The 20,152-nt window shown below is 51.0% G+C and overlaps 2 protein-coding genes across 4 annotated transcripts in view; both read right to left on the reverse strand.

Moving 5' to 3' along the window:
• Positions 1-978: 978 nt before the first annotated feature.
• Positions 979-15,965, reverse strand: A3galt2 (alpha 1,3-galactosyltransferase 2). Its single transcript, XM_004641081.2, has 5 exons — positions 15,863-15,965; positions 5,643-5,723; positions 5,381-5,470; positions 4,953-5,090; positions 979-2,415 (listed from the first exon to the last, which is right to left on the reverse strand). Exons 1-5 carry the CDS (start codon positions 15,883-15,885, stop codon positions 1,728-1,730), a joined length of 1,020 nt encoding a protein of 339 aa, XP_004641138.2. The 5' UTR covers positions 15,886-15,965; the 3' UTR covers positions 979-1,727.
• A 1,916-nt stretch (positions 15,966-17,881) lies between these two features.
• Phc2 (polyhomeotic homolog 2) overlaps positions 17,882-20,152 on the reverse strand; it is a 119,533-nt gene continuing 117,262 nt past the window's right edge. For all 3 annotated transcript variants that reach the window (XM_004640994.2, XM_023701048.1, XM_023701049.1), the window contains one exon: positions 17,882-19,258. In XM_004640994.2, the coding sequence (XP_004641051.1) occupies positions 19,104-19,258 (155 nt within the window). In that variant the 3' untranslated portion in view covers positions 17,882-19,103. The remainder of the gene's footprint in view (positions 19,259-20,152) is intronic.

A 20,152-nucleotide genomic window follows, 5' to 3' on the forward strand; every position in this document is an offset into this window, starting at 1 on the left:
CTGGAGTACACAAAGAGGACCACTGGTGTCTCCATTTTACATGTGAGAAAACACCAACAGAGTAAGGAGCCGGTCAGCGTCACACACAGGTAGAGGGGCACGTTCACTTTCAGACCTCACGCGCTGCTGGTCAGCTTCCTGTGGCCATGGGGTTGTTAGGCTTGGTGAATGCTGCAGGGCAGGATGGAAGATAGACACGTCCTGCCAATGCTGCTCACGCACCATGAACTCCACGCACAGCTGACGGTGGGGCCCTAGCGCCACGTGGAGCACAGCATCTGGCTGCTCAGTGAACATGATTCTCTTCAATTTTCCCACGGAAGGAAGGTAAATGCCAGCTCAGAGCCAGCAAAGAGCTCTTCTTGGGCACAACTTGGCCACCTTGTTTCTCATCCAGACTCCCAGAGGCTTGGGGTTTGCTCACCTAGTTCAGGTAGAGGTCATGACTGCTCAAGGAGTGATTCCTCTGGAGCAACACATGACCAAGATCTGAACTTGTTTGTTAGAATTACCAGATTGTAAAAGCAATCCTGGTTGGGCTAGGTTAAGTAGCTGGAATGGCATCTGAACTGGCCACTATACTTGGGAACAGTGGAGACTGCTAAAAACACAAGGCCAGCGTGAATACTAAGCTCACAGTCAATCGACTCTTTCAGAGCCTGTTTCAGGCAATATTCCTGGAGGGCTTCATTACTTACACTTTCTATTCAGAGCCTCTAGGGGGCTGAGGAGATGGCTCAGTGGAATAAGCACTTCCCTGGCAACCACAAGGGCCTGAGTTCAATCCCTGGTTCTGGGAAAAAAAAAAAAAAAAATCTACAGAGCCTCTTTTTCCTAATGGGAAACTGAGTCTGGAGGGCAGGCAGGGACAAAGGAACTTCCATTACAGATACATTGAGGTGGCCAGACTTTGCCCTACCATTCTGAGGCCACAAAATGTCACTTTTGCAGTCACTGGTTAACACATTAGGTCATAAAACAATTTTGGAAGAATTTATTGTAATATTACTCAAAGGTGGCACAGTGGCACATGCCTGTAAACCTAGCACCTTAGGAGGCTGAGGAAGCCTGTAAGTTCAAGTACTTCCTGGGCAATTCAGTGTAACCTTATCTCAAAGTAAAAACTAAAAAGGGGCCTGAGGATATAGCTTCTGGGTTTGATTCCCAATACCCAATAAATCCAAACAATAAAAATAAAATTACCCAAGATAAATATAGTCTCCCTGCTTATGGGCAAGGGAGGTAGCAAGACCACGTCAGGATGCCTGCAGTGTTTCTCCCTCTGGTTCATGCCCCTGGTCCCAGCAGCAGGATTGGTTCTCCACACTGACACAACGACAGCTTGATGACTGTGTCAGTCTGGGAGACACATCTCTCTTTGTATCACAGGCTCTGCACTTAACGAGGGGTTGAGGTGAAGCTAAAACCACATCCTCTCGCTTTCGGGAGGCAGCAGCCATACGCAGTATGGTCAGAGGTCAAAGTCTACAGACTGCGTGCCCTAGGTGCCCTTGCTGCCGCGCTTGCATCGCCCGTGGAGGTGAGGGGCAGGCACGCGGGTCCTTGCATCTCGCCTTTCTCCGGCCTCCAGCCTGCCGCGCAGTTCCGGAGGCGCCCCCCAGGCACTGGTCACAGGGTCTCTCCCTGCGGTCAGCCCCCCTCACTTCACTCCTTCCGGAGGCAAAGGCGCGGGCTGGGAGGCGGCTGGGCTGGCCCCGTGGGGGGCGCTAGTCGCGCACCTCTGCGTACTCCTTGGGCGCCCAGAGCAGGCGCGGATGGCGGATCTCCGCTCGCCTGCCAATGTCCGGGCTCCAGCAGAACTCGGGCGACAGCACCTTGGCGGGCTTGTGCAGCCAAAAGAACTTGTTGAGGTGGCTCTCGTCGTGCCAGAGCGCCTCCAGGCCGCGCGCGCGGTCCTGCCGCAGGCCCAGCGCGCAGTGCGCCGTCAGCCTGCGCAGCGCCGCCACGCTGCCCCCGAACACGGCCGCGTGGTAGTAGAAGTCGCCCTCGTGCGGTGCCAGCGCGGCGGCCGAGCGCGCGTCGCGCTCAAAGGGCAGCAGCCACCGCGGCCAGTGGTAGTGCCAGGCATGCAGCTGCGCCACCGACTCGGCCAGCACCTCCGGCCCGAAGGGGCCAATGAAGTGCTGGTCCACGTCCATGCAGAGCACGAACTGCGTCTCGCGGCCCAGCCGCCGGCCGAGCGCCTGGTGCAGCGTGTGCATACGCGCCATGGACACGTCCTGCCAACGCTGCTCGCGCGCCACGAACTCCACGCGCAACTGCCGGTGAGGCCCTAGCGCCACGTGGGGCACGGCATCCGGCTGCTCGGTGAACACGTAGTAGACCACGCGCTGGCCCACCATGAAGTGCCGCTCAGCCGACTCCAGGAAACGCTCCAGGTACTTCCCCAGGTACCTGCAGGGTGGGCGCTTCCGAAGTCATCCTGGCTAGCCACCCCTCCCCTTACCACCGCCCCCTCCCCCCCCATTCACGTCCTGCCCACTCTAGTCTGGGAAAATCCAGAAACCCCAGGCAGACCCAGTGCCTTTCAACCAGGGTGTGCTTGCATGTTTGCCACTCTTGCCCTAAAGAGAAAGGGTGCTGTGTGCCATCCCCACCCCCACCCCCGACATGGACTTTTCCTTGACTGCCCTGGCCCGTGCAGTACCAAGGTAGTGACTGCTGGGCCTTGAGGGTTGGCAGTGTCTGCCTCTTTCCTACTCTGAGCCCTTGTGTAAGATGTCCTGGGGCCCGGGAGATGGCTCAGTAGAATAAGCGCTTCCCTGGCAAGCGCAAGGGCCTAAGTTCAATCCCCAGTTCCGCCAAAAAAAGAAAAAAAAAAAAGGTCCCAAGATGTGAGGAGACCCAGGCTAGCTGCGTGGAGAGGCAGGGTAAAGGGAGAAGCAAGCACCCCACTGGTCCCCAGCATTTATTCTGCCACTTGAGAACCAGACATCTGAGAGCATCAAGGAAACCTTTCTGATGAGCCTCTTCTGAATTCCTGACTCTCCAAATGGTAAACTGGAAGAATAATCAGTCATCTTATGCCTGTAACCCCAGCAGTCAGGAGGCTGAGGTGGCAGGATCACTCACAGTTCAAGGCCAGCCTGAACTGTATAGTCAAACCCTGTGTCAAAAAGATTAAAAAAAAAATCTATCTATCTATCTATCTATCTATCTATCTATCTATCTATCTAGGGACGTAGTGCTTGCCTGGCAAGCTGAAGGACCAAGTTTGATCCTCAGTACCACATGGAGTACAGGCCCCAGAACCCTTGTATCAAATAAATAAATAAATAAATAAAGTTTTAAAAGACAAACAAAAATCAGTCATTTTTAAGTGATTGAGTTTGTAGTAATTCTGGTAGATAATCAGAGTGCTTGGAATACTGGAAACTGTATTACTAGACCTTGGATACTGGTATGTCAAAACACTTAGTATCTTTACCATTTTTCCTGTGGTTCTAAGCCACCATGCATTATTTCATTTAAAGAGTTCTGGTAAGTTGTGCAAGCACAGACAATTGGCGAATGGTAAATCTAGGACTGAACCAGCCCAGCTTGTCATTGGCATCTGGGCCCTTTGCTTTGTTCCTAGTGGAACTGTGCGAAATGGGAATTAAGAGATCTTGAAGATCTCAGCATCGCAGGGGCTTGGAACTCAGGACTTTGGGATCCTGGGGTTTCTGCTCCTTGAGATAGATGCCCTTAGGGCTGGTTCGGGAACACTCCTTGGCCTCCTTGGTGGAAGCAGCTCAGGAATTCTCTACCCCTGTCCATGGTCAGCTCTTGGTCTTGTTTGCCCCTTTGCTTCTCAGCTACCCTCCTGGCCTTTTCCCCTTCTAGGGTGTGGGGGATGGAGTTGAGGAGCCTCGCAAAAAATTCCTTCTCCAGCCTTTCAGATCTTTTCCTGGGTAGAGAGAAAGCCTTCACTACCTTACACAGTAGGCTGTCTCAGCATTAGAAACAAGTCCTTTATTGGCCAGGACTGTACCCTCTGCCTTAGGGGTACAGTTCTGATTGCCACTCCTAGCCAGGAGTCTTCTTTGCATTGCCTCAGGAAGGTAGCCACTTGCCCTGGATCTGCCTACTATCCACAGTGAGGAGGTCAGTGTCCCTGCCATTTCTTCTCCACCCACTCTTCTGCATACCTAGAGCCCCATCTGTTACCTGGTCTTTCAGTGCCTTACCAGCCCTCTTCTCTTGCAGTGATTCATTCTGTCCTCCACCCTTCTCAGTCATTGCTTCTGTGGCCACTCCCTTGTCTTTGTCATCATCAGTCTCCCACCTTCTAAACTTCAGCCTCACTCATGTCACCATGAGCCCTTCATTCTTTTAGCTCACTCTGCTTCCCCCACCCACCCTGCCTCACCAAGCCTTCTAACCCTGCCACTTCTCAGAGCCTGCCACCTGCCATCCTTCTTTACCCAGCTTACACTCACTCCTTTGTAGACCCTTTCTGTCCCCTAGTCCCTCTCCCTCCACCAGATGCCCGGGCAGAACCTCACCACTGCCACTCTGTGCTGTGGCTAGGCTGACCTCCAGTGGGCACTTTACTCCCTTTGCCTGCCCATTTCTTTTCTCCCTTCCCCCCGCCCCACTCTCACCTGAGAAACTCTGTCATTTCCTCTTCACAAGCCTAGGGGACCAGCGCTAGCCCCTGGGCAGATTTCTTCTAGGACACAATCCTGAGCTCCTGGCTGCCTATGCTGGCTGGGCTCTGTGGCACTGGTGTCTAGGCAGGAGGGGAAGGGCAAAGATGCTCTTGTGTTGGTTCACCTTGGGTGTCCGGGACAAGGGGCACAGCCTCTAGCTGCACTCTGGATCTGTGGTACGGGGCACAGGGTGTCAGACATCCCTGCACACCTGCAGAGGGTGGCTAGCTCAACCCGGGCAAATGTACTGCTCCTACTCCCTGTCTGGTTAGCACTGCTGCTCTCCCCAGGACTTACCTGCCTATGGCGAAGACAGTGAGCCCAATGGTGAGGTTCTGCTGTCTGGCTTTTTGCTGGGCTACATCCGGGTTGAAGGTACCATGCCAAATAATGGGGGCCTTCCAGGAGGTACAGGTCAGGACATCAGGCCGGTTCCTGGCCCAGGGTAGGGATGGAGAGACAACTCATGCACCACTCAGTGTGTGCTCACTGCCACCTCCCTAGGGCTAGGCCTTAGGTACCTACAGGGGGGTCAGACCAGTTCCTGCCTCTAAAAGCCCCTGGCTCAGAACCAAGTCAGAATGTTAGAAGACTAGGAGATGTGTGACTCAGTGGGGACCCTGGGGTTTGTAGGTGCATAAGCTGTGCATGTGGGATGGGAATGGGGAGGGCAGGGGCATGGGGCAGAGCTCTGTACGTTTGTGGGAGGAATGGTAGCTCCTTACCCAAGCTGAAGACCACCTGTGAAGTTGTCTTTCAGCAGAGCCATTGTGGCTGAAGGGCAGACATCCATGGGGATGAGGAGATCCAGATTCCTGTGGAGTGGGGCCAGCAATGAGGGGTACACAGAGGACGGACAGCCTACAAAGGCATTTGCCCGGGTTGAGCTAGCCACCCTCTCCATCTTTTGAAGAGGCACTTGGGACAATCCACTTTAACTTTGACCACGGTGGCCCCACCTCAGGTGCTAGGGCAAGGAAGCTGTACCTGATAGGAAACCAGTATAGGAGCGGGACTAAGAAGCCAAGTGCAAATACAGTCAGCTGCCAGAAGATTCTCTTCCTTACCCTGGGGGAAAGAGCATTGGTAACTCACTTATGTGCACAAACACACACACACACACACACACACACACACACGCAGATCATTCATGTGCTATTAGTGCTTCATTTTATTTCTTGTTTTTAAATGAGACTATGTCCTGTTCCTATTTGCACAGAGTCAAAGGGCTGAAAGAACATAGCCAGCAACGAGTCTTTGCCGTTCCTCCGCGTAGAGGCATCCAATCTTAGGTTTCTTGTGTGCCTTCCAGAGACACATACCAATGTGGTAGCAAGGACGCTGTCCCTCGTTCTTGGGCTCGCCCACCGATGGCGGCACAATGGGGACCTAGCACATTCTCCTATTTTATCTTCATGGTAACTCCCCCTTGGTGCTTAAACCCCTCACCCATTTGCCCAGCTGTCTAGAATGTTCTGGGTTGGCGGTAGCATGAGTTCCCTAAGCAGGGCCTGTCTCATGAGCACTGAGCTTGTCTTTGGACAGACAGCAGGGCTGCAGGGCATGGCCTTGGGCCAGTTTGAAGGACAGTATCATTAGGGCTGAGGCGCTTAGCCTCGGGGTTACCCTGGTCAGAGGAACAGGCCAGAAGAGGCTACAGGGGAGTTTGTGGCGTGGTAGCTGGATGTACAGAGATACACTGCTGGACTGGGTATGATCAGAAACTGCTTATCCATTGTGGCTGAAGTTCAGGTGAGGCTGGAGTTCCTTCCACAGGATTCAGTAGTCCCCTTCCTGACTTAGAGAAGGTAGACTATGGGATTTATGCATAATAGGTGCTTTTTCAGGAAAAACCCTGCATGTTGCAAGTCTCCTGGGGAGAAGTGAAAGACCACAGACACTGGGGCCAGACCCCCACATCTGCACCCCAACTCTGGCACTTCTAAGCTGTCTGACCTCCAGCAAGGCCTGCATGTCAGTCTGCTCATCCCTAAGACAGGTGATCAAAGTACTGCCCTCGAAGGGCCATCATGGACTGTGAGTTAACATAGGCCTTGCTCATTGCAGTAGCTGGCAGAACTTCAGCTGATGGTGAAGATGGTGATTCTGCTTCCTAACAGACCCCCATCATCACCTGGCAACCCCTTAGCTCCACTCCCCGTTTTATAAATCCTTCCAAACTCTGGCTCACGCTTTCTGGTCTCTTTCAAGAAGGCAGTAGCCTCAGACCCTGTGGCCCCACCTTTCCTGGTTTTCCATTTCTTGGATCCTCACAGGACATGTCTAGGAGCAGCTTTGAGAACCACCCTGCAGCTGTGTTTGCATTTACCTGGACACCACCTTAGACCTGGCTCCTCTTTCTGTTCACTTGGCCATGCCAGAAATCTCTGTGTCCTCAGACTTCTCCTGCACCCACTGTCTGCTGTCAGTCTCTATGTTGAGATGAGTTGGCTTCTTTGGTCTCTGCCCACCTCCTGTCCCCTCACAAAGTCTCCACAGGGACCCCTGCCTGGCACCTCTGTCACCGGGTGACACAGAGCCCTCCCTACTTCCATTCACTTCCCAAGCACCCCCGAGTCAACTCATACATTGTCCACCTTCCTTACAGTGTTTATGTCATAACAACAGGTAAATCTTCAAAGAAAAGATACATTCAGTAGGCAAATATATGGAAAAACATTCATCCTTCCTAGTAACCGGAGACATACAAATTAGAATAAGGTGGTTGGTTTTGCCTAGGAAAATCAGCACTTAAAAAAAAAATAATGAAAATAGCCAAGCTGCTGACCTACACGGAGAGAGGCTCACTCGTGAGAGTGTGAATTATGAAGGTAACTTTGGGAAGCTAAAATTGAAAGCTTTTCATATTCATCCCCTTTTCATCTGTAGCTCCAGTCTCGCAATCTGTTCATAGGCGATGCTCTTCGCTATAGTTTATGCATCAGGATGTCCATCTGTTTCTGGTCAGTTGTGCGCACACACACACACACACACACACACACACAAGTGCAACACAAGGCACTGTGCTAGGTCTGGGATTTAGAGGTGAGATAGACCTTGTCTTCAGAGTGTGGGTTAGAAGTGGGTGCAGTGGAAGAAGGGGATCGAGGAGTGCATTCCCTGACAGGCCAGAAGAAATGAGTGTCACGAGTAGGGTGCACACTGGGGTTAGGAGGTCAAGCGTAGGGTGGCACCAGAGCCTTGTCACACAAGGAGGAAGTCAAGAAGATTCCTGGAGGAGGTGACCTCTAAGGTAGGACCTGGACGGTTAGAAGATACGCAGGCAGAGGAGACAGAGGAAGGGAGGGAAGCTGGTGAGAAGGCAAGGTGACCACAGGTGAGGAGGTGAGTGAAGGCCTGGCAGGTAGGCAGCACTGCAGGCGGGGGTGGTTGGCACTGAGGCTGCAGAAGTCAGGGCCACCCCTGCATGGGCTGTGGGGAGCCCCAGATGGTTTTCTCAAGGGTGTTCCACCATCAGATTTTTACTTGGGTGGGTGAGGGGAAATGGAAACAGTACTTGTGCGGAATTGTTGAGCCTGGACATGGTGGGAGGGTGTGGCTGGAGGCAGGCAGGAAGCGGAGTGCTGGTGCTATAGCAGGAGCTGTAGAAGATGATGGGGCATGCCTTGGCCTTCAACTGAAGGGAGGGATAGTGCTGAGGGTGAGAAAACAGAAGTTGTCTAAATCTGGTTGGAGAGAGATGGAGCCCTGAAGGCAGGCAGGCCTGTGAGAGCCTGCAGGGATTCACCAGGAGGGGCACAAGGGACAGGAAGCCAGAGCCCTGGCCCAGAGGGCTGAGTGGGAGTAGGAGAGAGGCTGGGGCTTCAGTGTGCGAGAAATGGCGTGCGGGTGTAGGTGACTCTCCCAAGAAGAAAACAGTATATGGAGGAAAGAGATAGGATGGTAACTAGAAGGAAGTGAGGGACTAGAGATGGGTGTGTAGGACCCAAGGGAGACCAGCTTGCTGACCGCTGCCTGGAAGACAGGCACAGAGAAGCGTTGGAAGTCCCAGAGACAGATGGTAGCTGCCTCAGCAGGTGCAACTGGAAAAGATCTCAGAGTCCAGCCCGACCGAGGACTTGGGGAATAAGCTTGTCTCCAAGACTTCACAAGCAGGCGTAAAAATGCTGACTCATGTGAAAGGAAGAAAGGACTGAAAAGTGACAAGCACAGCGGTGAGAATTAGCAAGAATGAACCAGAAATGTTGGGCCAGGGAGATAGCTCGGTGGTCTAAGTGCCCGCCTGGCAAGTGCAAAGACCCAGGTTCAATTCCTGGGTTTGATATCCGGTACCACATGCCATGCCAGCCCAGAACCCAGGACAAGCTGTGCCAGACCTGAAACTGGGCGTGGCGTGGTGGTACACCCCGGTAATCCCAGGGCTGGTGAGGCTGAGACAAAAGGATCACTACAAGTCTGAGCTGCATAACAAGAACCTCTACCAAATAAATAAAGATTACAAAAAAAAAAAAAGGAAGAAATATGCACCAGTGATTGAAAGACCTAAGTGTTTGTGTGACAGGTAGGGAATTCGCTCCTTTATTTTTCCTTCTAGTGAGTGCAGTGTACTTATATTGCTATCTTAATGAAGGAAAAATACAGAGAAAATAATTCACACAAAAAGTTATTCGTGGTTTCCTGTTGACTGGAGGATCAATCCACGTCTCTTAGCGCTGCCTAAGGAGCCTTCTCAATCTCTTCCAACTTCAGCACTCACTCCCCCCACTCTCCTTTCCTGCCTGTGGGTGTGGATACTCCCGCAGTGGGCTGTCCAACCATGCTCTTGTGGCATTGTTGAAAAGGATGAGGGGCTGGGGAGATAGCTAGGGGCCGGGGAGATGGCTCAGTAGAGAAGTGCTTGCCTGGCAAGCACAAGGGCCTGAGTTCAATCCCCAGTTCTGGAAAAAAAAAAAAAAAAAAGAAAAGAAAAGAGGACAAAGGACTATGAACAGCCCAAGTTCACTGGATCAGTGAATTATGCCTAACTATGTAGTGGAGGTCAACGTGGCCACTAAGGATGCCGTACATGTAGATGTGCCAGTGTCCAGGAAGGGTACTAAGTGGAAAAGGAGTCCTATCTGCGAGGGGAAGCACCTATGCCTGTGTTTGTGCCTTTCCATGCTTACAACATGCATATCCATGTCCTGCAAGTGTGCGGTCCAGCTTGAGCCACCAGGTAACTTGAAATTTTTTAATCAGTCACATTAATGCATTCCTGCCTGCTTAAACCACTGGGGATGCAAATGGATCTAATCACTTCTATTGGTCTTTTTACTAATAAAATTTAATCAGAGATGCTTGGAAGTGAGCCATCATTTAATTACAAATTAAATCAGAGCCACCTGGCTATGAGATTATGCAGCATGGACCCCTCAAGAACATGTTAAAAAGTGAAAAGGAATAGGGAGATTCATCTTTTTTTTAATACTGGTGATTGAACCCAGAGCCTTCACATCCAGGTACATCCTCAGCACACTCCCCTCCTTTTTTTTTTTTTTTTTTAAATAGTTGGGTGGAGCAAAGCCAAGATTCCATTTATTTGTTTGTTTGTTTATTTGGACTTGTAGTGATTCTCCTGTCTCAGCCTCCCCAGTTCTGGGATTACAGCTGTGCCCTAACACACCTAGTTTCAAGCCAGCACAGCATGCCCAGGGCTCCATGGTGGGCATGGCATGCAGTACTGGGAACTGAACTCAGGTCCTTGCACTTGCCAGGCAGGTGCTTAGAGTGCCAAGCTATCTCCCTAGCAACCCCCTAGCCCTTTTTAAATTTTAATTTTGAGTCAGGGATTCATCAAATCACTAAATTGCACAAACTAGGCTCAAGCTTGAGATCCACCTGCCTCAGCCTCTCAGAGTGCTGGAATTACCGGTGTGCCCCTCTCCTACCACTGCCATGTTAACCCAGCGTAGCTGAAGTGGCACACTCCTGCTCACTCCTGTCATTGCAGCCATCTGCACGTGTGATCTTGCCAGGGAGCTGCTTCTGTTAGCCCAATGTGTTCCATTCTACCAGTCACGCCCCATTCCCAGCAGGCCACGTCCAGTCCTCTGGCAAAGCTGGCTTGCCTTGTGGACTCGTGCTTCTGTTCTTGTCCCCTGCAGTCCAGTCATGGACCACACACGTCTCTTCTTCCAAGCCCTCTAATGGCTTCTCACTTCTCTTAGGGTAGGATCCATGCTTGTTACTCTGGCCCCTGCCCACCACTCCTCATGTCTCTCTTACAACTCTTGTCCTTGTCTGCCGGCTCTGCTCACCCAGCCTATTACCTGGAGCTCAGTTCTCTGCACCTCCTCTTCCACCATCTGGCTCTTCTGCTGGTGGCTGTAGTCCCATCCTCTTGCGGAACATGGCCTCGGGTGTCACATGTTCCCTACAGAGCTGTGTCCGCCTGGTTGTCTCAGGATACCTTAAACTCGGCCCCTCCCATGCTACAATTTGCATTGTTTCCCCCAAAACTCTCTCCTCATGTGGACCATGTGACCCTTTCTCCCTCCACAGTGGCTTAATCATTGGTTTCTAATGCTTCTGTCTCCTTTCTAGTACCCGAGGCTTCTCTCCTGTCCACTGCCACTGACTTGTCATTCATTGCCTCTTATCTGGATTCTGGTAACAGCTTCCTAATGTGCTCCCTAGTCTCAATCTTTTCTTTTTTTCCTTCTTTCCCCTCCCATTTCATTTCATAGGTCTTGTTATATAGTTTGGGCTGGGCTACATTTACTGTGTAACTTAGGCTGGACTCGAACTTGCAGATATCCTCCTGCCTCAGCTTCTTGAGTCCTGAGATTACAGGCATGCACCACCAAGCCTGGCTTCCTTAACTGTTGTTAAATTTATTGCTATAATATAGATATACATAATGATCACATTCATCAGAGGGAGTTTGTGCCTGTACATGAGCTTTTTTTTATTTTATGGAAAAAAGGTAAAACAAAATTTCATAACAAAATAATAGAATGACAATAGTTAATATGTTACATGTTATCTTTAAAGTAGTTGCTTAAGGGCTAGCCAGATAGCTTAGCAGACTAAAGCGCCTGCTTAGGCAGAGAGCAGCAGCTGGGGTTTGATCCCTGGCTTGCCATGCTGGCCCTACCCTTGGGGTATGCTGAGATGGTGATTGAGACTGGGCGTGGTGGCATGCACCTGTAATCCCAGCACTTGGGAGGCTGAAAACAGAAGGGTCACTATGAGTCCAATCTACATAGTGAGGACCTGTAGACCCTGTACTAAATATATAAAAAAATTATTTTTTTAATGAGAATATCACCTCATGCATTTTATTACAGTACTGTAAAGCTGTCTAACACCAGCAGGTTGGGTCATATGAGGTTAAGAACTACTGTGTGTCACATTTTAAAAAATTAATAAGGACCAGGGAGATGGCTCAGTAGAATAAGCGCTTCCCTGGCAAACAGAAGGGCATGAGTTCAATCCCCGGTTCCACACACACACACACAAACACAAATAATTAATTAAAAAAAATAATAAAGCACTTGCTCAGGGTACAAGATACGGTCTCAGTTACTGTTCTCTCATTGCTGGGACAAATATCTGACACCCAAAATGAAGGAACAAAAGGTTTATTTATCTCACAATTACTGGAGGTTTCAGTCCATACTCAGCTGGCTCCATGCAGACTGGCACATGGCAGGGAGCAGCAGTTCATGGTGGCAGCAAAAAGCAGAGAGCAAAAGGACAGGAGCAGGGGCCGGGGAGATGGCTCAGTGGAATATGCACTTCCCTGGCAAGTGCAAAGGTTTGAGTTCAATTCTGGGTTCCGCCAAAAAGAAAGGACAGGAGCAGTACCAAAAACAATGGCAACAGAGAGGAAGTTTGCTCTTAAATTGCATTCAGGCTACCTGCCCCAGGCTGGGTGTAGCTCTCACACCCATAATCCCAGTGGATCATGAGTTAATCACGAACTCTAGAAGTCTGCCCCATGATTGCATGAGGCTGGGTGGTGGTGGGGATATACACAAACCATAACAACATAAAAATTCCTCCAACCAAAATTAGATAAAGATATTATAGGCCCTCAGACAGGGCCAGGCCCTCAAGGAGACAAGATGGACGCCAACGTGACTTTGCAACTTGGAAGAGACAGACACTCCCATGAGTCACACCTCAAGACCAAGACAAAAGAGAAGACACAGCTACATACTTCCGTAGGGATGGGCATAGGGGATTGATATTCTAAATAGGTATCAAACACCTTGAAAGAGCCCAAATGTCACTAGCCCAACCCAGTTTATTCTTCCCTCATTTCCCCCTCCATAAGTTACCCTTTCCTTTTGAACAATTTCTTCCTATTTCATTATATCTATCAACATTTTGGTTCTTACACTTTCAGTTTCTCACACCAGAGAGATAATGGGATATTTACATGTGTGTCTCATTTATTTTACTTAAAAATTATGGCCTCAAGGTCCATCCATGTAGCCATAAATGCATCAAGTTTATCCTTCTTTATGGCTCAGTAGTACTCATCCTTTTAATCCTCATCTTTTTAACCAGTCATCAATCCCTAGTCCCAGTCTGCACCTTCCATCATGATGTCACTGAAATTTGCCATGACTTTGTGTCTCCCCAACCGTTGTCCAAGTCATTTTCCCTATCCTCTAATCATTCCTTAATCCTCTTCTCCCTCCTTTACAAAGTCTTCTTTGACGTCTCCCACCACAACCCTGTCCCCCAAGTGCTCTTCTGAACCTTTGCCATGCCCCTCTAGCCCTTGCCAAACCAAGAGTTGGCTGCCCATCTGGGCTGAGTTTCTAATGTCTTTGCACTCCTGATGCCAGATCCCAGAGCCTGCCTCTTAGCTGGTACTACTCTTAATCACTGTTTAGGAAGTAAACCACGAGGAAATAGAATGCTCTGACTTCACTCTCCCAAACTCCCAGATTGTGATTCCTTTGCTTAAAACTGGATTTTCTTCAAGATGTGGGCCATTAATTCCAAAGAATTGAGCCAAACCCTCTCTGCCTGTCTTGCTGTAATCTGACCACCGTCCCCAGCAGGAGGACCTGGGATTGTCTACACCGTGTGAGGAGCCTGAGGTGCAGCAAGGTTATGTCATCTGTGATAGGTCAGGACTCAAAGTTTCCAGGACACTTTGCCTCAAACATTCTCTCCGTTTCCTGGTAACCCAGCCAACCCCAACCCTGCCCCACATTGTACTCTGGTCTCGGCATACTTCCCCTTGACCCATGTTGGTCTCAACTCCTTTCTGACATAAACAAAGTTAAAAAGGAAGATAAACGATCTTCACCTGAATTCTGGCTGTTCCAGCCCACAATCATGCTCTCTGAAACTCGTGAGCTGGCTGTTACCTGGCTGTTCCAGCCCACTATTACCCTCCCTGAAAGATCCTATAAAGTCTCCTGCCCCCTTTGTCTGATGCTGTCTTGGTCCATGAGGCAGCCCCCATGCACTTCCAATAAACCTGCTTCACTCGTATCACTGTGTCTGGTCCAGTACTGCATGAGTTTGGCCATCCAGATTTGACCTTTTTTTCTTTTTCTTTTTTTGTATTTTAGGGAAGGGTCTACAGGATGTTCAGGGTTTCACTACTAGATAAGACATGAGACTCGTAGTGATCCGCCTGTTTACAGCCTCCCAGGAGCTGGGGTTACAGGTGTGTGCCACCACATGGGGTCTCAATTGCTGTCTCAGTGCCCCGCGGGGGTGGGGCCGGCACAGCAGGCCTGGGGATTGAATCCCAAACCCTGGCCCCTGCTTGCAGGTGTTTTCATCTGCTGAGCTATTTGGCTGGCCCTTGACCTTTCAATCTGCCCAGTCAGGCTGAGAGTGCTGGGCTGAGCCTTGAGGTTAGGTCTGTCTGACTAGAGCAGGGCCTGTGCTGTGGCATTTGGGTGTCGAGGGCCTGGCCCTGGCCCTGTGCTCCCAAGTTTCTTGCTGCCGTTTCTCTTGCACACTCCTGGAGGTTGGACATGGCTGTGTTTTTCTGGCTCCCAGAAGCCAGTCAGGACCGGCAGCCGGCAAGACTAGCGGTGTGTTATGGTTTGTGTATAGGTGACCCCCCAAAGCCTCATGCAGTCTTGGGGAGGCTTCTGGAGTTTGTGATTATTGTGGGTGTGGATGCTGCACCTGCCCTGGGGCAGGTAATTTGCATTTCAGTGAAAGGAGGGAAGAGAAGTTAGCTGCTTGAGCTGCTGCTACCCCTCCCTTGCGCTCCTGCTCTTTGCCGCTGCCATGAAAGGTTGCTCTCTGCCATGTGCCAGGCTGCCTTGGAGCCAGCTGAGTATGGACTGAAACCTCCAGTAACTGTGAGCTAAATAAACCTTTCCTTCCTTCAGTTTGGGTGGGGTATTTGTCCCAGCAACGAGAGAAGAGTAAGACACGGTGGTTCAGTGGTAGGAAAAAGCTTGTTGCTTCTTTCTGCCCTCAATGGCTGTTCTTTAGCCAGTGTCCCTCCTCCCCCATTAAGGTACGCAAGCCAAGCCAGTGTTTATCTTGGGCTCTGGGGCTACGCCAGGGCAGCCAGGCAGAGCTGGCTGGAGTGGCTCAGGTGAGCTCAGTGGGGGAAGGGTGGGTGCTGGGCCCACCAGAAGCCTCTCCAGGGAGGCGCTGCCTGTCCCACTCCCTGTGTTCCTTGCGCCAATACTTTCAGAAGGATTTGTCTGCCAGCTCCACCTGCAGAAGGTGTTCAAGCCTTACCTGTGCCCAGCTCTCTTTTGCTTTCACTAAAGGACACAGATGAGCGATTAGTCCTCAGGAGGGGTAGGTTCCCAGTTCTGGTCAGGCAGTCTCACCGGGCCAGAGCACTCAGGAGAGGGGGAGGGGTGCATGCCCTTGGGTCTTTGCCCTTGGCCTCCCCAAAGCAGTCTGTCTCACTCAGCTCTTCACTGGCTACTCACGACCTACTAAGATGGGGCTCCCACACTTCACATGGGCCATATCTCTGTCACTTTTTACCAGGACCTGCTGCTTAGCTGGTTCTCAGCTGGTTCTCGGTCTAGCTTTGGTGCTTTTCCCTTGACTGTACGGGAACAGTCAAGGTTCTTCAGAAAGGAGTCCTCAAAAATTATGCCTTACCTTTATTTATTTCAAGGTTCTTGTCCTATACGGGTAGGACAAGGTATAGAAACCTGCAGTCTTTAAAAGCCTTGCCAAGTGAGGCAGCTGCCCACCAGACAAGACTTCCCCTTCTTGCCACCCTCTCCCCCTGGCAGTGCCCCACTCACCCGAGTCCCGATGTAAGGGCCATAGGGAGCAGCCAGTTGAACAGCTTACAGTCGGCGAACAAATGACCTGCTCAGGTGGTGGTGGCTGGAGTGAGGCAGCTCCTTCCTGCCCCCCACCTCAGGAACCACACCCACAAGAAAAGCAGATAACTATCCAGGGAGGTGTGCTGCAGGGTAGGGCCTACGGGAGGATGCTGCAGCACCTGGCCAATCAGTAGAAAGAGGTGGACCTGCACTGGCCACATAGTGAGCTTCATATTGGGTTCTTTCCTCCCCAGAGGCTTTTGAGCTTCTTTTTAGTCCTTTCTGAAAATGCCCAGGTGAGGGTGTGCCACTCCTCCTCAGATGAAGTTCTGCTGCATAGATGGGCCCAACTGGAGCTGAAGAGCATTGAACAGGCTCTTCATTCCTCAGTAAAGTGGGGTGCTTACACTAGTCCAGTGTGAACTGGCTAAGATCAGGGCTGTGGAACAGTTTTGTGAAGCTCACAAGGCAAGCTTCGAAGGCTCAGTAGAAAAAGCGCTTGCCTGGCAAGTGCAAGGGCCTGAGTTCAATCCCCAGTGCTGAAAAAAAAAAAAAAAAAAAAGTGCAAGTGGAAGTTGGCTGTGGTGCACACGCCTGTAATCCTAGCACTAGGGAGGCTGAGGCTGGAAGATCACTGCCAGTTCAAGGCCAGCCTAAACTATGTGAGTTCAAGGTCAGTCTGAATTACATAGTGAGACTATGAGACTGCCGCAAAAAAACAAAACAAAGTGCCAGTGGTGTTGCACTGGAGTCAAAACATTCAGTGGACCACGATCAAGAGTTCGAAGGTAACAGGAAGAGTGTGTACCAAAGGTTGGGAAGTACCCTGTAAAACCTGAGTTATGATCAGGGCTGGTAAACCTTGGTGTACAGTAAACAGCAGAGGCAAATGTACACTTAAAGACCTGCCTTTCAAGCTTGCAGTAGGTTGGGACTTGTCACCCAAAGCAAAAAACAAGAGTCTTGTTATTACTGTGTAAGTCATTCCCTCAAATTCACCTAAGTTTTGGTTTTGCCCCCCTCCATCACACCCTTAGAAACAAAGCTTGGGTGGCGCCTGGTTTTTGTTTTTTCCCACATGAGACCTGTCAGAGTAAGTGCCATGTGACCCTCACACTGTGTAGTGAAAGCCCAGAAGATGCCCTTGCTGCCCCCTGACCCCAGGCTCTCTATACCGGCAGGCAACCCCAGGGACTCCAGGATTGCCCGGCCTTGGCCCCACAGGGATAGATGATCACTGGTTTGTCCTGCTGCTGGTGAGAGCTGCATTTTAACAGGTTCTTCAGAAAGGAGTCCTCAAAATTATGCCTTACCTTTCTTTCAAGGTTCTTGTCCTATATGGGTGGGACAAGGTATAGAAACCCGTGGTCTTTTAACAGTTGTTTAAATAAAAGCCTTGCCAAGTGAGGCAGCTGCCCATCCTGTGAGCTAGGCCCAGGTTCTGCTTCATACCAGAGAACTTGCTCTTCTTGAGCCCGGTGCCTGGGCCTGGTACACAGCCCACTCCAGCCACTGCTGTCTGCTCACACCTCATGCAGCCCAGCCAGTGGGACCACCCATCTGCACTTGTGACCATGCAGTGCCTTTGCCATACTGCTTTGGCCCAAGATGCCCTTCCTTCCCCTTCCTGTAGGCTGAGTGTCACTTCTTCTGTCCTGATCCTAAAAATTGCTAGGAAAATCCAGAGAAGTAAATCTATTCTCAAGGGCCCTTCTGGACACTGGACAGCTCCCACTAAAGTCATCTTGTTGGAGAATAGTAGACTCTGAGTTCCACCCCGGGTGTTCCCCACCATGTGTACCAGACAGGAATGGTGGGGAGGTGCTCGGGACAGTTGGGGCAGGCAGGGGGACACACACTTGCAATGGCCCAGACACAAACTGTGATGGAGGCACAGGTGCCAGTCACAGTGGCCATGTCTTATCTTTACAGGTGAAAAGTAGCCATGCAAATTGAAAAAACAAGCATCTCTATAGGAGAAAGTCACAGAAGAGGCAGATTTTAGAGATTTATTTTTAAAAAACAAAAGGTTAAAAAAGTCCTTCATTTCCAATCCTGCCTGGGGTGTGGGTGGGGAATAGAACAAGCTGAGAACGATGTCCACCCCTTCCAGGAAGGGTTGGACTCTTCCTCTGGGAGTTGGAGGACAGGGCAAGTGAGAGGCAGCGTTCGCCCTGCCCAGCCTCCTCCTCAGCCAGTGTTAGCTGCTGCCAGGAAGTTTTACAAGCAGAGAAATATGGGGATGGGAAGTCAAAGGTTGCCTTCTTCACACATCCTGCCTCCAGCTGTTCTCTCCCCTCAGCTCTTGGGTTCCACACAGGGCTCCCAGGGGAAACAGGCACACTCAGCCTAGCTCGGCCCCTGGGCTACACAGCCAAGCCCACTGGCTGTTTCCTTAACGCTGCTCGGAGACAGCAGGGCAGTCAGGGACATTACAGGTGGGGAGGAGCTTCAGAGACCTCTTGACATATCTGGAGAGGAAACCTAATTCCCACAGAAGCTACCCTTCTGTTCTATTCCCCATCCTCAGGCCAAGTGGAGTCCAGGACAAAGCACTAAGTGGCCATTCGCTACAAAACACGTGGAGATGCCACAGGGCAGCTCATGGCCCATCAGCCCAGGCTCCCACACAGTCATACAGTCACACACACAGCGTTAAGGCGTCTATGCCAGCAGGCATGGCCAGAGTGGGTCCAGCTTCCCTCTCCAGCTGCAGAGGGGAGAAGGGGAGAAGTCCCCTGTGGCTGCCAAAATAGGCTGAAGGGTGAGAAGCTGGCAACGGAAGGCTAATCAGGCCTGGAGAAGGAGGTGGGAAGAAGGAAGGCAAGGGCTTTCAAGGCCTCTACCCAGGCCTGCTGGCTGCCCGCGTAAGTAACCCAACTTATGTTGGGGAGCCCTGACCATAAACCCCCTGGAAAATGGGGGACAGAGAGAGGGGAAGAGAGTGGGGCTAGAGTATTGGGACTTTGGAGGAAGCCAGTGCTATCAATATTTACAAGCATAAAGCCCCATCTTCTATACCCCCTGCCTCTCTGCCCCCCCCAAGAAATGAAAGGCCCCTGAGAGCCATTGAGGAGGTACCTGGACCTCCCCACCAGCCGTGTCCCTCCAGAGAGGCCCTTCCCTTTGACTGGCCTCATCTCCAGGCCTCTCAGGAATGTCTGTCTGGCTGTGCCCAGTTGGGAGCCCTGGGCCAGACCCAGCTGCCCTGCCAGCCCTAGGAGTCCTTCAGCATGCTGATGCGTGCATAGATCTTCAGAGCAGGCCCCAGCTTGATGTTCATGGCACTCATCAGGTGGTCCTCCTTGAGCAGCAGCAGGGCTTGCCCGTCAATCTCCTGGGCACGAAATTCCTCTGCGATCTCCTGGCAGCCTGGGGGGAGCCACCAAAGACAGCATGAGTTGAAGTGACAGCATTCATCTGTGGCAGGCAGCTGTGAGGGGCAGCCTTTTCTCTGAGGTTTATTACTGAGGCTGTTGCTATTCTTATCCTGCAGCTTGTGAGCGGCTAAGTGATTTAGCAAAGGAAGTCCTGATCCAGGCCTCTATCTATGTCCTAAAACTGCACTGATCCAGATGGCAAACACAAATAAGGTGGTATGGAAGTGACCATGTGCGATTCCTGAAGATAGATCACAAAGTGTACAGTGGCTTTCACCTTTTTCTTCTAGATTATTTTAGAATAAGTTCACCATCCTGTCACGAGACCCCTTGGTGGCAGCTCTCAGGAGAGGGCCACATGGAGAGCTACTAAGGACCTGCCTGCCATTGAAGGAACCATTTGCAAGGAAATCCTCCAGTTCCACACCTTTAGATGACCAGTCCCAGATGATGTCGCTCAGACCGGGTATGCATCTCTAAGCCAGAGCGGTTAATAGCCACTAAATTCTAGAGTAATCTATATCACAGTGGATAACTAAAAAAGATGTTATCTGGAAGAGGGGTGCTGTCATTAAAAACAGAAGTGGGCATGGTCTTAGACCTGGAGTGTGCAGCAATTGGGTGGATGTTAGGAAGTGTCAGTGAACAGCTGAAGTGCTGTGACACCATGAGCAAAACCCTGACAGCCTCGTGGAAGTGGCTGAGGAGCTTAAAGGCAATTAAGGAAATCACTATTGAAGATTACAAGAGACACAGGGCCGGCCAGATAGCTCAGCAGACTAAAGCACTTGCTTTGTCAGATGTAGGGACCAGGGTTCGATCCCCAGCTCCACATGCAGTGCTGGCCCTGCCCCCAGGGAACCCTGAGATGGTGACTGAGACTGGC

Source organism: Octodon degus, unplaced genomic scaffold, assembly GCF_000260255.1.
Source record: "Octodon degus isolate 3935 unplaced genomic scaffold, OctDeg1.0 scaffold00130, whole genome shotgun sequence".
In the NCBI taxonomy this organism is placed as follows: domain Eukaryota; kingdom Metazoa; phylum Chordata; class Mammalia; order Rodentia; family Octodontidae; genus Octodon; species Octodon degus.

Bases quoted from the DNA above. Each gene is read 5' to 3' on its own strand.
- A3galt2 (XM_004641081.2), bottom strand. From the start codon at position 15,885: ATGGCCCTTACATCGGGACTCGG. The intron at 5,471-5,642 runs GTACAGCTTCCT...CCCACTCCACAG, and splicing joins CTATACTGGTTTCCTATCAG to GAATCTGGATCTCCTCATCC. The intron at 5,091-5,380 runs GTAAGGAGCTAC...ACCCTGGGCCAG, and splicing joins ACAGGTGGTCTTCAGCTTGG to GAACCGGCCTGATGTCCTGA.